Source organism: Notamacropus eugenii, chromosome 3, assembly GCF_028372415.1.
Source record: "Notamacropus eugenii isolate mMacEug1 chromosome 3, mMacEug1.pri_v2, whole genome shotgun sequence".
Classification (NCBI taxonomy): domain Eukaryota; kingdom Metazoa; phylum Chordata; class Mammalia; order Diprotodontia; family Macropodidae; genus Notamacropus; species Notamacropus eugenii.
In genome coordinates this window covers 176,574,928-176,591,509 of record NC_092874.1, presented here as the reverse complement: position 1 = coordinate 176,591,509, position 16,582 = coordinate 176,574,928, and the positions used below count along the sequence as shown (strand labels likewise).

The window sequence follows — 16,582 nt, the reverse complement described above, 5'->3', positions numbered from 1 at the left end:
CTACAGAAAAATGAAAATATGAGCATGTAAATTGAGTCCACATCTTGAATCCAGCGAGGCTGCCTTTTCTTCTTTCTTTCTTTTCATTTTTTTTGGAGGCAGTTGTTGCTGTTGTTGTGATGGTGTTTGTCCTTCACTGCCGAAGAAGACCGTGCCATCAGAGAAATGATGACATGACTTGCACTTGACTTTGTTTTGAGTGAAGGAGGACTGTGCAGGTCATCAGCCTCACTTCTCCTCCAAAGCCGTCTGAAGCCAGTGACCAGATATTCATCAGGAGGACTGGAGATGACCCAGGATATAGTGGGAGGCCTTAGTTTTTTTCAGGTATTCACTTAGAGGGAGATAGTGTCCACTAAGTGAATAGGCCTCTTTAAAAAGCAGTCAAAGAATGAAACCTTTAATGAGCAAAAGAAAAAAAATAACTACATGACACTGGGAGGGAAAGAGAAACTGTTACTACTGAGGATCACTCTAAGCCACACATTAAGTGGAACTTGGGCACTGAAAACATAAAGCATTTTCACTAGAGGCCCCTCCATGGACTCTGCTTGAAACTGAGGCCTAGAGTTCTAATAAACATTGTATGTGCACCCACAAGTGTCCAAGGACAAAAAGTGACAAGGCCTTCAGAGGCCTTAGAGTCCAAACTCTTTATGTGATTCGAAAGGAAACTGAGTCCTAGAAAGCTGGATAGCCCAGTGTAAGATCATCAATAAGATCCACAGATTAAAAACATCAAGGATTTTAAGAGCTTTTGAGCCAGACCCCCTACTCTGAGCATAGGACAGAGGCCTATGGACCTTCAGGGACCTGTATGTGAGCACCTTCAGGTTCCAATGCCTAGGGTTAACAAGGCCTTAAGAGCATTTCCACTTGAGGGCCCTCACTGGATTCTGGGGGGCCTGAACCTGGGACCTAGAGAGCTGTGGGGACCATTTCTGGATCACCCACAAAGGACCAAGGACTCAAAATGACAAGTCTTTCAGAGGCCTTGGAATCCAAGCACTTCTTGTGACTCTAAAGGAAATAGTGCTAGACAGCTGGACTGACCACTTCAAGATCCCTAAGAGGGTCACGCAGCTATTAAGTGTCTGAGGTCAAATTTGAACTCAGGTCCTCCTGACTATTTCTTAACCCCAGTTTTCTGACTCTCCTTCATTTGGACACTGACTTCCCACTTTATTTCTGCCATGAATGCCCTATGTCTGGAGCTATTTGGATCTGGTGACTGTTATCCTCCCTGGTTCTCTCTTACAGATCTTTCTGCAGCCAGGACCCCGTCTCTGACTCTTCTCTCTTAACTTCCACACCTCTTTGGCTGGGCTTCTGTTTTCCCCTACTGGCTATGAGGGTTACAACTAGAAGCTGAGCTACCTCCCATACCTCCCAAATATATCTGGACATGAAATGATTCACAGTAATAGCTCAGTTCTCCAAACACTTCCTGTGGGCCTTAATGGAATCCTATCTCTCCCGAGTTCTACCTATTTTTCTTTGGGAATGTTTGATCCCACAATTTGATGTAATCTGAGACCTCTGAAAAAGACCTTTTCTAAGAACACCAATTTCTCTTCCCTTCCATCTACGTACATGACGTATTCTTCTTGTAAGCTTGCTGAAAAAAGGGACTCTTTCTAATTTTAACCCAGAAACTTGGTGCTTAATGAATGCTTGTTTTTTCATTACTAGTGAACTGAATTATAAAAAGCTAGGTTTCTATTCTATCCTTTTGGCCTAGAATCCTATCCCGTCTACTTCATCAGGGAGTCTGAGTCATGGAATTATTCAAGCTGGAAGGAACCTTGAGTGATTACTGGGTCCGGTCTCTCACTTCCAGCACTGGCAGCTCATTACCATGGCCCAGGAACAATGTCGTTTCCTTGCGCTGCACCACCTGCTTAGACTTCTCCTTCCTCCCCAAGGGACCTCAAGTCACTGCATCTCTTTAAATTCCTCTTCCTCTAGGCTAGATAATGAGCTCTTTTTGTAAAGCAGTTTTGTGACAGCTCCTGGAGAACTGCTCTATAAAAACAAATTGCTTTGGATCGTATTATAAAGAGACAGGGGTCAATTACCCTCATTAATCAACTAAGACAGAACAAGAAGTAACAAGGCTTAACTGAAGTTGGAAAATGTGTTTAAAACCCTGTAGAATAAAAAAACCATGGGGGAAAACTTCAGAACTGTTAAGCTTTGCAATCAGCAGTCAGGGGAGTCTGTTAAACCACAGTGGCTGCAGCCAAGACTGATTGATCAGGATGCAGCTCTGATTGGCACGGGTCCAAAGGGTATAAAATAGATCATGCGTTTCCTTACTACCAAAATAAACTGACATCAGACAGCCAGCTCCATGATTTTGTTACCTGTATCTTGGAGAGCACTCCAATTATTCAAAAGATGAAATACTGATTCAGTATCTACTACACATTCAGCACTGCAGTCAACTCCATGGCAGTCACAAAAAACACAGCAATGATAATAACATTGTGAAGGGGAAGAAACACACTAGGCTGAGAGTTACAGAACCTGTGTTCACATTCTAACACCACCATGTTCTACCTGTCTGGCATGGGTCAAATTTTTTAACCTGCCATGAGAATGAGCTGGACAGCTCCTTGAAGTTTTGAAGGGGGAGGCAGACACAAAGACACATGAAAGACTTTTTCAGTCATATTTTATGCCACCAAATTAAGAGATTTCAATACATTTTATATATGCACACACGGGTGTATATACAGAGACACAAACACACGGTCACACAATACCAACAAGTAATAAGCACCACTGTATCCTAAGTAAAACAGTTACTGCTCTCTCTGTCTCTCTCACTGTTAAGTGACTTGCCCAGGATCATGCAGCTAATAAGTGTTTAAGGCTGAATTTGAACTCAAATCCTCTTCCACTGTGCCAACTAGCTGCCCCTTTTGATATTCTTTTAATAGTCTTTAAAATAAACAATAACAAAAAAAAATAAGGTCCAAGATTTTTTCCCCCACCACTTTGGTCTCTTGCCCCACCTTCATCTTTTTGTATTTTGTCAGTCAATCCCTCAATTACAACTTGTCCATCGATTCCCCAATTCCTTCCAACTGTGTCATCACCACCAGCACAGATCTCCTCTAGAAACACTAAATCTATTCCAGTCATTTTCTTGTTTTTGCTCTCTTCAAGTCATCTGTAAATAGGAGTCAAAGCATGAGACTCTACCTTCCTTAATGGTAAAAAAAAAAAAAAAAAAAAAAAAAAAAAAGTTTGGTATAAAAGTTTTTGTGGATCTTTAGAGACTATCAAAATCTGCAAGATCTTTAGTATTCTTTCTAGCTACTCTGCTGCCATCAACTAGAGATGCCCAGAGGGGCTCATGAACTGCAGTCATTACGCGGGACTGAAAGCTAGTTTAAATTTGTTTTTCATGAGGCCAAAGAATTCATCACCAGCTGGCATGGCTGGTAATATAAGAATCTCTTAACTAGATTGGTCATCAGAAAATGGGATTATCTATTGTAGGAACTTATTCAAAGCCTTTCTTCCACATGCCCTATGACCCTGGGACACTTGCATCCTCACTGTTCCCCCACACAAGACATAGGCATAGAACAGGTAGAATATCATTGTATCAAGTATTCAGTTAATTAGATCAAGGGGAGCCTAGCTAACTTTCTCTGGCTATTTTTAGCCAAGAGAAACATTTAGGTGGGATATGAGAGCTGTCTTCAAGTATGTAAAAGAAAGATTGAATTAACTATTTTGAACTCCTTCAAGAACAAGTGAGAATTTAACCAAGAATGAGAAACACAAAATACACACGCACACACACACGTACACACTTAACATTTTTTTGCAATAAAACAAAGAGGTTCAAAACAGTTAATTCAATCCTTCCTTCCTCCTTCTCCCTCTACTTCCTCTGTCCACATAAGAAATCATATCCTTACCTGCAGGTGCTCTGCCCAAAGGAATATCAATTTTGATATCACAAGATATCTGGGAATTTCCAGTCATCCTGATCTATTTCTTGCCACTCGACCCAGATGACTTCAGAGGAGAGAGTGAAGCTGGTGACTCTGCACAGCCCTGCCTCATTTAAATCCAGTTCACCTGCAAGTCATGACATCACCTTCCTGGTGTCATTGATCCACTTTGAGAAACAGAGGACAACCAAGACCTCTCTTAAGGCTCCCTGCATTTACTTTGGCAACATGTGACAGCTCCTGTTCAGCCATTGTTCACGTAAGCAAACATTTTATTTCGATGTGGATTCGACAAAACAAAAATCCAACCACCCACCACATACCCAAAATCAAAGCAAGATTATCAACGAATACAAACCCTTGGGTGGTGTGAGGTTGACTCCATTTTTAAGGCACCACTGTACAGGTAAAATCCCTAAGGAATCTGCATGGCACAGCATTGAGATTTTTGTAGCTTCTGGTCTCAAGTCATCAATAGTCACTTGCAAATAATGATTGTTAAAAACCTAAATGGAAAAAAAAGGAAGCCAAATGTTAGTCTCACGTTACTAATTCCTTAGACACTAAATACTGGCACATTTCTATGCACAGGCAGACAATGAATGTCTCTGACAGGGATGACTTAATCAGAAATTATCATCTTCCATGGGTGTCAGTGAATCGGTCTAGTTGTCAAAAAAGTAGAGATGGTCATCATGACTTTTTTTTTCCAAAGAGAAGCCTTAAAAGTACCTGGTAAATTTTAAAAGGTAGATAAAGAAGAAAAAAATAAAAGGAAAATCATATTACATGTATATGTATATATGTGTATGTGTGTATGTGTATATGTATGTATAAAGAGATGGGGAGGAGAGAAGAACATCAACAGAATTTGAAAAATTAAGAAAAACATAGAAGCACCTCACTTAGAAGTGACCTGAAGGAAAACTAAGATTGGTATAGAAAGATTTATCACTTGGTCAGTCAACAAGCATGACTTTGTGCCAGTCACTGCATTAAATTTCAAGAATACAAAGACATGAAGTCCCTGGTCACACAGAGCTCCCATTGTCATGGGGGAGATGAGAGGACAGACAACAACACTTATGCATACAACACAGGGTAAAGTGGAATTAATCTTGGGGGAAGACACCAGCAGTGGAGGAACTGAGAAAAGTATCTTGTGGGATTTAAGCTAAGTCTTCAGTCAGCCAGGGAAGCCGGAAGGCAAAGGCAAGAGTTCCAGTCATGGGGGTCAATTGTTGGGAAAGACCAATGGAAAAAGGGCAAGGAGGAAAAAAAGGAATAGTAGAACAAAGGGAAAGAGATAAGCGCAATTTGTACAAGCAGGACAAAAGGGTCACACAGCGGAACTGTCCCAATGCTGAAAGCATGAAAGATGAAGAGATGAGTTGAATGAGACCAAAAGGTTACCAGTAAACTTTCCTCAACTTGTCAGAGGAGCAGTGAACAAAGACCTCGGATTCTGAACTGCAAAAGTCACCTTGCTGAGGAGGTGAATTCCTGACCTGGCTATGATTCTTAGAACCATCATGCATGTAATATCAATTGACTAGCCCCTCAATTCTGAGGTATTCTTCAGGTAATATCAGTAAAAATAAATGGAGTCATAACAATTCAATTACCTAAAGCGACGCCACTAAAATTTTACATAGCTTTTGAGAGTTCTCAAGAGGTCAGCTAGCCCATTTCCTTGTTTCCAGTGTACATTACACACATCACAGAACCATAGACAACCACCATCTAAGTTCAACAAACCCTTATTTTCCAGATAAAGAAACTGAGGCCTAGAGAGAATAAATGCCTTGTCCAAGATCACCCAGACAGCTGGTAGTTGAGTCAGGATGAGAAGTCAGGATTCTGAACTCCCATTCCAGTGCTCTTTCTCCTATACCACGATGTTGTTATTTGGACCACAAGGAAATGCTTCCTTTAATGCTTCAGCTGGGTGCTTTATTAAAAGTTCCAGTTCATGCCTGCCTGCATTTGCCTCTATTCATTACACTTATTTTTTTTTCCTTTTAAACAATTTTCCTGAAAAGAATAGCCTTGGACAAAAAAAAAAAAAAGAAATTTAAATTGCGGTAGTCATAACAACACAGTTTATGCAATACTGGAAAGGGCAATATTCTAAAACATTTTCTCAAGGCAAAAGGAAATGTATTCTTGTAATGCTCCTGATATCTAAGAAAATTCTGGCAACTTCTGGTACTTCTTTACTGAAAGATGAGTCTTGAATAAACACATGATAATTACTCATAATAATTCTGTGCACTGCAGAATGAATGTTTGAGAAGTATGATTATGAGAAGGGCAAAATGTTAAATAGGATGACTAATTGTTTCTTTAAAATCTTTGATACAAGGGAACTACACAAAGGAATAATGGGATGATAAAGCAGACAATTAAAATATTAGGGGAAAATAATTCCAAATAGGACTGATTAATGAAGAAAAATATTCCCATAAGTAAACCCCCAAAAGAAACATTTCCAACTAGATTGGGAATAAAAAGGATTCAGAGACATATACAGACACAAAACTACACAATTAGAATTAGAATGTCACGTCCATTTTCGCTCTGCAACTATGATTTAATTTCATACATAGTAATGAACTCTAGGCCTAAAAAAGTGGGACAGAGGTGGAATCTTTGGGGCTACCAAGCTAACCCTAAAAGCTATAATCCCATTTTGTTATTCTTTAAACTCCAGGTGAAGGTGACATTGCAAAAATAGTCACCTTTTAAGACAACTTGATAAATAATACAAATAAACCTGCAGCTGGCAATACTGTGTCAACTGTTGCTGGAAAGAAGGGAGACTGGCCAGGCTCCAACAAGCTATCATTCTTCAGTATTTGGAAAGAAATATGCTAACCCTAAAAGCAACACAGTATGAAGGCATCCAGATGGTGAAGCGGTCTCGAATGTGGAAGGGGGAACTCTTTTTTACAAATCTATATATTTTTGCTCTTGGATTATCATTCCTTAATACTATTTAATTTCTAAATTTTGAGTCATGCCTCTCTTTCCTTCCCCCCCCCCCCACCAAAAAAGGTATATCTTTTATAATATTTGTAGTATCTTGGGACAGAAAAAACTGAAAGGAGACAGATGGAAAGGATTAGTGGCTCCTAGAAAGCTACTACTGCTATTAAAAAGCAAAAAAACTCCTGGAGAAGAAAAGGTTAATAGAACTTTAGAGCCATGGGCCTAGTTAAAATGACCAGAGGGCAATTACCTGAAATATTTCTTGCTTCAATACCTCAAGATTCAATAATTTTGTCTCAGTGGGTTCTGCCTACATTACCACACATCCCAACCCCCATATGCCTTAGCAGGCAGGTCTTTGAGATTTGTTGTGGCTGAAAAATTCATCGCCCTGCAGCCAATATGTTGATGAGTCTATCCAAATTTAGCTAGGCTGTTCCTCAGGCGACAGACTGACAGAGTCAGTTGCTGGGCCCCTACTTGAAGTCCTTCCAGACTGGTAAGCTCTGCCAGAACTTGCTGGCAATAGCCTCCAAGAACACATGGTCAACTCCACACCATGATAAAGCATCAAGGCAGCAGTTTGGTGGGGGCCCCCAAATCACATAAACTACAGAAAAAACGACTATATCCAAGTCATTACCAGGTGACAAACAAATTAATACTAAGGTGATAATGTGTGACCCTTATCCACAAGCATGAAGACGATGAATCCCATGGGATTTGATATTTGATCCCGCAGGTGACAGGAATCCATGATGCAATATTGGGTTACGATCCTTTCTCCAAGCTCAAAGACATTATTACCTTCGACACCTCTGCCTCATCCCAGTAAGATGGGAAAGAACTGTATCACGCTCCCCACTTTATACATAAGCCATCTGATGGGATTTACCCTAGACTTCTCCAAGAATCTCTAGCCAAACTAGAAATAGTACCAGACTGTGAAGTAGCAAATCTATGTTTGTGTCTGCTAGATGGGCCCTTCTGCGCAAAAAAATATTCCAAAGGCCTGACTTTGAGGTTGAACCACTTGTTTAATCCCCTTTTCAGGGGAGCTCACCTTAGTCACTGATGCAGGACAGATATTAAAGGGCTCGCTCATATCCACTGCCTCCAGTTTCATACCAACTGTGAAGAAATGGCTTCGTAAATCCGCATGATCCTGTTGGAGGGGGAGAAAAAGAGTGAATGCAACTATAGTGCTGAAAATTAACTCAGGGACTGTCAGGATAACATTCTCAAACATTTTATTTGGCAACCACTGAAATCTGCCTGAAATAATTAACTCTCCTGGCTTCAAATTTCTAATTACTGCAACGTACAGCAACTTTGATTATTTTCTGCAGGCTAATAGCTTTTTTCCAGGAATTTGGAGAAGGGGGAAGGGGTTTGTCCAAAGCAATCTTTTCGATTTAGAAAGAGTAGAGAACAAATTCACATAATACTGCTTTGCTACTAATAGGCAGGAAATGCTGTTGGTTAAAATACAGTCCAGTTATGCTAATGATAGTAATACCAGCAACTCCTTACATTTATATAGTCCTTAAAGTTTATAAAACACTTTCCTTACCACACTGTGAAGTAGGTAAAAACAATCATTCTTTTTAAAGGCAGAAGCAGCGACATGGTTGAATTATATGATCTCTTCTAATGGAGATGACAATTACCCTAGACTACAGCACAGATTCTTAACCAAACTTAAAAAAAAACCAAACTGCATTTTCTATGTAATTTGTTTTCCTTTGTATCATCCTATGTGTTTTATGCACTTAAAAACATTATTCTAAAAAAGGGTCCACAGGCTATGCCAGACTGACAAAGGGTCCACGATAAAAGTAAAGAACATCTGCTCTAATGATTATCTTATGGATAACAATTTTATCCCCATCTTCTGTCACTAAATGTATCTTATTTCCTAATCAATAAACACTAATCGAACACCTACTTTGTAGAGATGTGTACACATAAAGATTGCTAATAGCTGCATGATCAATCAAGACCTCACCTCTACTAAATAAGTTTATACATTTCCTCTTGTTTACTACTGGGATGCCAGATTTATAACCCCTCATCACAATCCCCTTCAGAGTTTTGCTGCCTTCTCAAGGAAACAAATTCCAACATTCACTTTAGTCATATGGCTATAGATACAGCTGGCTAGAAGCCTGAAACTACGATTTATCTTTCTGAGATGAAGGCCACCTCATCACTCATAGGCTATATAAATAGAGGTGGATAAATGGATGTATTTACAGCCTAACCCATAGGAAATAATGGCCAGAGATAAATTCTGGCATTTCAAAATACTTACTTTAGTTGAGCAGGAAGCACACATGCCTATATGGGGGTGTGTTTTCATTTTTCCTTGAATTAAAAGCTAGTCTAATTAATTTAGCTTTGCTAATGTGAGTCTGATTACAACCTACAGAGTCCCCCAAATGCAGGATGGTAATGCAGAGACACCTACTACGGGTCACAGCTGATTAAGCTGATTTCTACAGACAATGCCCAAAGGGAGGCTAGAGGGGTGCTGAAGTCACCAAACTTAGGGACTAATGATCCGGTATCACCTCTAACAGACTATTACCACCCAAAATCTGCCGCTTCAACTCTTCACTTCTCTCATAGGAGCCACAGTTATAAACACCCTAACAGCAACAGAAACCATTTTCTCCTCAATTTTCTTTCCCTATGTATCTCTCAGAACTATCTGCACAAGGAAATTACTGCACAAACTGTTGCTTACCTGGACCGATCAACAAGCATTAACTAAGTGCTTACGACGGACGTAGCAGGCACTGCTCTAAGAACGGAGGACACAAAGACAGAAGCGAGGCAAACAGCCATGATCCCCAAGCAGATTATATTTCCATGCCAACAAAACCACACAAAGGAAAATGAAACACACACACACACATCATAGTTAACAAAAATTTAAATTAATTTAAATTTAATTACACAGTTTACATTTCATCGGCATGGCAAAGTGACACTATCTAACAGTAAGAACCAGTCTACTTTTCAAAAATCGTTAGAAAAATGTGGCTCAAAAAAGCAACACAGAAGGGAGAAATAACAATAAACACTAATACAGCACTTACTGTGTGCTAGGCACTGTGCTAAGGGGTTTACAAATATTTGCTTTCATCCTCACGACAACCCTATGAGGCAGATGCTATTACTACCCTCCTTTTTCAGCTGAGGAAACTGAGGCAGGGAGAGGTGACGTGACTTACCCAGGATCACACAAGTGATCACACAAGCTAGCAAATATCTGAAACCTGATCTGAACTTGGGCCTTCCTGATTCCAAGACCAGTGCTCTATCCATTGCACCATCTAGCTGGCAACAGGAATATTAATATAAAAGTTAAATAACATAAAAGTTAAAACGAAGGTTACTGGTCAGTAGACAAGGAATGTCTCATTAACTAGGCACATATTCAATTCCTCAAGAACTTATTAAGTGCCTATTATCTACTAGGCACTAGGCACAAAGAGAAAAAAATGAAATAGTGTCTACCTCCAAATAGTTCACATTCTATTGGGGGAGAGGGGGAGAACTTATACATATATAAGATTATACAAAGGGAAGGAAGGAATGTGTTCCTGACACAGTGGGGTGGAGGGAGAGCAGCAAAGGACATAGGAGATCAAACTTTATGTCTAAGGAACAGTTTACCACCATCCCTCCCAAAAAAACCAGGCAAGTTGGCTGAACATGAAGAGGAATGATAAGCACATGTTGGCATAAGAAATTAAATGGGAATTTTGGAGAAGTTTTGTGGAAGCTACAGATTGACAGAAAACATATAGAAATTTAGAAATCCATAAAATGTACATGTAGTATTGTATAATAATATCAACATATTTTGTCTTTTAATACCATAATAATTAAGACTTCTTCTCTGGTATGAAGGGAAGGCCAAAAGTTGTACAAAGATTTTCTAGATTGTGAGGGGGCACCATGCCCCTAGCTTCCGTAATATGGAAGGTAAAAATAAAGGACTTTAAAATGCCTGACAGAGAAATTTCTATTTTAACCTGAGGGTGATAAGGGACCACTGGAGTTTACTGAGCAGAGGACTGGCATGATCAGTCCTCTGTTTTAGGAACATGATTTTGGAAGCAGTGTAGAGGAAAGACTGGAAAGAGGAAGGACCTGAGGCAAGTCACGCAATTTGGGGGCTGCTGAGATAGTCCAGGTGAGAAATGATGAGGGCCTTGAACTAGGCCTTGGTTCCCAGAGCTGCTGGGAGTCTGTTCTAGTAGTAAGCAGAGCAGGCATCACACCTGTATTGACATTTTAAAAACCCTGGGGGTCTTGAGGGCCACACCAGTGGTCCATAATAAATGCTGGGAGCTTCTCCCAAGCTGGAAAGACTTCAAGTACAGGCCTGATGACTGACAATAAACATGCCTGCTTTCTGTGGACCAATCTCATTCTGTTCAGAGAGGCTTTCCCCCAGGCTGGGTGCAGGGTGATGAATTTTCTCTCCAGGGCAGTTCTTCATCTATTAATCATGGAAGTTTTGCAATCTGCATCAATGGAGGGAGCGAGGATAAAATTACAGATTGTGAATGAGGCATTCTAGTCTGTCAACAGGCAGTCAACAACGCTGAAGTGCTTACTTACTATATATAAGTAAATCTTCCAAATTACAGAGATTTGTGGATTTTTTTAAAGCACTAAAACCTTGATTTTAAATATTTTTGATGGCAATTTTTTGGAACTGCATTACACATATCCTCATTTTCTAAAATCATGTATATTATGCTAAATATAATTTAAATTTAATGACCTGGGGTCATTATTTGTGAACCTCAATTGGGATAGGGATGGATGGAAGAACTGTGATTTCATTAAAGTACATGTTTCCTTCCCCCATTAAAATGTTAGCTTCTTTCTCCCTTTATGTGCATCCCCCACCATTTAGAATTGTGCCTTACATACAGTAAGAGGAAAAAGGGCCTAGGATTTAACTGGTATAGAGAATTCCCACATGAGAAAATTAGGAAGATCTGAGGAAGACCAGAAAGATCTGAGCTCAGGTCCTACTTCATGTTTATTAGCTGTGTGGCCCTGGGCAAGTTACTTAACACTGTGGGCCTCAGTTTCCTCATTTGCAAAAAATGAGCTGGAGAAGGAAATGGCAAACCACTCTAGTATCTTTGCCAAGAAAACCCCAAATGGGGTCACAGACAGTCAGAACTGAAGTAACTGAAAAGTTACAAAAATAATACTAATAGAATGTTTCAATAGTGCAAGGTTTTCTACTTCGCCTTTACCCACTCTCTTAACAGACTGACGAAAATGATTTAAATGACATCGTTCATGACCTGCTCACTTATTTTTTCCCTCAAGGTTTCCATCAGTGTTGACTTTCACATTTGTAACTCTGCCTGCCTCATTCTGGCCCAGAATTCTAGGGCCTTTTATACTAGACTAGTCCAACTACAACTACTCATCTGATTTTAGACTTCAGACCTATTTTATCAGAGGATCATGGATTTTGACCCAAAAGGGAGCTTACAAATCATCCCGTCCACTACCATCACCAGCCCCATTTTATAGATGAGGAAACCAAGTCCCAGAAAGATTAAGTGACTTGCTTGGGATCCCAAAGATAGCAAGTAAAAGAGTCAGGATGAGGACTCAGATACCCTGACACCAAATGCATGCCTGCTTACAAGATACTATGCAAGGCCCACCCCAGGTTTTCCCCACTCCTGTAGATCCATTCTTCATCCTAATCTCCCAGACATGGATCTACATCCTGTAACAACATGTTAGGAATGCTTAGCATTAACTGTGCTGTCTATTTTAACACCCATTTGTCTGGTGGAGGGCTTCTCTTTTAGAATAAATTATATTAATTCAAAGAAAAATACTTCCTTAGAGGCCTTTCTGACTTCTGTGCTTACTCCACAGAGTTATGGCTGTGGCCATGTGCCCCATGGTAGATGCTACTGGATGCAAACTTCAAGGTATACGTGCTGTTAACAATGTTATTTATTTTCCTTCAGCTTAGTGGTCCACGAAAGGCTTCTAGGCTAAGAAAAGACTACATTCATGCATAAGTCACACAATCTCTCACCGTACCCTTTATTGAGCCATTTCACTTTTGTCTCTCTTTTCATCTATGAAAATGACCATGTAACTCTTTTACCACATAGGGCCAGGAAATGAAATGCTAATTGAAATGATAGTGCTGCGTATTTAACAACAATAAGGTATTCAATTCAATGGTAATATTGGGTACTATCCTATATACACAGGGTTGTTTTTCTTTCTTCAAATACACCTTTATTAATTTCTTATATTTTTCTCATAACTGACATTTTCCTTTTTTCTGGGTAATTTAATCATTTTATAAATAAGGCCAGAAAGTTATTAATAAAAGGATGTCCATTTAGCCATCTCTCTTAGACCGAAGACCCCTACTGGCAGTAGGGCCACAGTTTACCTGCCCTTCAAAGAGAAGGTGTTCTGAAGGACGCCCAATCACCTCTAAATCATCAGTCAAATGGGAGGTAGACTATCTTGGGGTATTATAACTTAGGTGACTCTAATCTTGATTAAGGAGATAATAATTACCGTATCACCTGTCTTAATAGGGAGAATCAAATTTGCCCAGATCTGTCTGAGAAAACATAATGAGTAAGAGGGCACCCATGAGTCTAAACTTACAATTTTTTTTTAACGGTCTGAAAAGATCTTGGCCTGGGTAAATCTCTAAGAGAAATTTCTCACATAGGTTTGATTTCTGGATGACCAAGTAGAGGAAGGTAAAAACCTCGGTCCTAATACAATAGCAGTTATTAAATATAAGGGAGAAATATTCATTTCTCACATTCCCTCATTTATTAATTGAGAGATGAAGTCTCCTCAGTGAAGCACTGATATTACAAACACTTTGCCAAGGGTTCTTAACTACGGGGTTTCTAACAGGTAACACTGTGCGAGGCAAAGGGGAAGAAATTGATTGACAAAACCAAAGGGGACAGTTCCCTTTAGTAAGTCAGCCTTTCAGATAAAAGATACAAAGAAAAATGTAAACTGAAAAAAAAAAGTTCATTTAAGGCTCAGAAGTCTCATCTCATCCAGCTGTCTGACTCTCTCTGGTCTGAGCGTAGTTTCAAAGCAGTTTGCAGCTGACTGTCTTCTTAGGCTCACATACCTTTTCTAATGCATCCCTCACCCCTCTCCCAGAGTTATCCCATATTTTGAAAATTGTATAAAAGGAATAAAGAAGGAAAGGGTGTGGGAAGCAGTTCAGCAAAACTAATCAATATTTTGAAAAAAGTCTTTCATATGCAATATTCTAAGCCTACAGTCCTCCTCTCCCCCCAGCCCCCACCATCCCTCCCAACCAGGCTCTAGTGATGACAGAAGCATAGGTAAAACAAAACAACAAAATACAGGGAGCCATACTATTACTTTTGGAATGATGATTCGTTCTGGACAGACCTAGTTTGAACCCAGTCCTACTATCAGTACTGAGAGCTCAGGGAAAAAAGAAGCTCCAAGATTCTGCAGATGACCCACAAAACAGATAACTTGTTTATCAATAATCAAGAGCTCCCTACTGCATGAAAAGATTCATTTTGCCTTTGCCAAATTCTGAGGTGCAGTTCACACACCAATATTATTAGATCAAGAATGACATTATACCGAAAATCCCTTAGTACATGCTAAAGCCTCAGATCATTTACAAATATGCGAGATATATTCAAAAGAATTTTTTTTTAATACACTGGAGTCCAGTCAAAAGGGATGTAGAAAACCTACTTCTCCTTAAAGATGTTGGTAATGCCATTCCCATCTACATTCTTTCGCTACACATTTGATTCTTGCCCTAAAGTAGTTTCATATTGATCAAAACTAAATTCCATTCATTTTATTTGAGGAATGTCTTTTCAAGGAGCTGTAACAATTTCTCTTCAAAGGAGCTTATTTTTAGTCAAGTATAGAGCTAGTGACATTGAAAAAAGAGATCTTTTAAGTCCCTACTTGCTTTCTACACTCCTATCTCAATCAATTTTATTCTTCCCAGGGTCTAGGTGGGAGCTGGATTGTACTGGATGACCTCTGAAGTTTTGTTCTACCTCTGAATTTCAGTAATCTTCTGGTCACTCACTTATGGCTGCAGTTGTTGTATGGTTTGTCCTTCATTCTCAAAGAGGTCCATGACATCAGGGAGATGATGACACGACTTGCAACTGACTTTGACTCTAGTGAGGGAGGGTTGTGCCAAGTCACCAGCCTAACTTTTTCCTCCAGGGCCATCTGGGTCCAGTGACCAGATATCCATCAGGACAACTGGAGATGGCCCAGGAGACAATGGAGACCTTTGCTATTTTAAGCTAAGGTCTTCTCAGGTTCTCATTTTAAGTGAGGCAATGCCCATTTAGTGAAGAGGCCTCTTTAAGAAATGAGTCAAGGGATGACTCCTTTCATGGGAAAAAAAAAAAATCAGACTGGGAGGGGAAGACCTTCAGGGTTGTGGGCCATAAGAGAAACAGTTACCATTTACTTACACTCTGAGCCAGGAGGGCCCAAAAAATAACCATTAAGTATAGTGACCAGAAACAATAGCTTAAAGGAGTCACACTCACCCTTCTTGGACACAAAGAGGCCACTTAAATGGAATGCTCCATGGTCTTTTCTCTGATGGAGGGACTTGGGCACTAGGAAGATACAGTTCCATGTATTTTTTTTATTGGATAAGAAGTGACTAAAGATGACTAAAAAAATGGAATGGTTGATGGGTCAAGCTCCAGGAAGATACCAAGGAGGACAAGATGGAGGGCACATGTAGAAGGGGCTAGCTATAGAATGAAATAGGACACCTCTTTCTCAGAGGCAAAAGTATAGGAAGAGAAGTACCATGACCTAGGAGATATCACAGGTCTGTAGGGCCATTAGAGGTCACTGAAATGACCCTCTTCATTTTACAGATAAGGAAACAAAGACTAAGAAAGGAAAGATGGCTTGCCAAAGTAGGTGTCTGAGGCCACATTTGAACTCAGGTCTCCCTGACTCCAGGTCTGCTGCTGTATCTCAGGTACCACTTAGCTGCCTACAAGTGCTACACTGGTATATGAAAAGACTTGTTATTAGGAGGCCTAAAATAAACCTTAGACATTCTCAGTAAAATCTTTATGAGAAAATGTGGATAAAGTTTGCACAGGATAAAGATGCATAAATGAACTGCAATATGTAGCAATAGAGGGAATTATCCACATTCATGATCCACTGACATACTGTGCCCAGAATGGAGGTGACAGTTCCACTGTCCTCTCTCCTGGTAAAGCACCTTTGGAGTATTATGGTCAGTTCTATACACCAAACTTTAGGAAGGTTATTGCTAAGATGGAGCATATTCAGCACGATGAAAAGACTTCAAATCATGACAACGGAGATGAGTTGAAGGAACTGGGGCATCTCTGATAAAGTTTGACAAAAGAATTAGACTGAGCAGTGGGACACACTTCACTGTCTGGGGTCAGGGACCCAAGCCTATGCACCTCTATTTTCTCATCTATAAAATATGAGAAAGGGGAATGAGTAAGATCACTGAACTCCTGGGAGAAATGCTTAAAGGGTAGCTG

At 39.9% G+C, this 16,582-nt stretch overlaps 1 protein-coding gene across 4 annotated transcripts in view; it reads right to left on the bottom strand.

The window, feature by feature from the left end:
- Positions 1–16,582, bottom strand: part of SFMBT2 (Scm like with four mbt domains 2) — a 295,043-nt gene that overhangs the window by 93,349 nt on the left and 185,112 nt on the right. For all 4 annotated transcript variants that reach the window (XM_072653415.1, XM_072653416.1, XM_072653418.1 and 1 more), the window contains 2 exons: positions 8,029–8,130; positions 4,333–4,480 (listed from right to left, as the gene is read on the bottom strand). In XM_072653415.1, the coding sequence (XP_072509516.1) occupies positions 4,333–4,480; positions 8,029–8,130 (250 nt within the window). The remainder of the gene's footprint in view (positions 1–4,332; positions 4,481–8,028; positions 8,131–16,582) is intronic.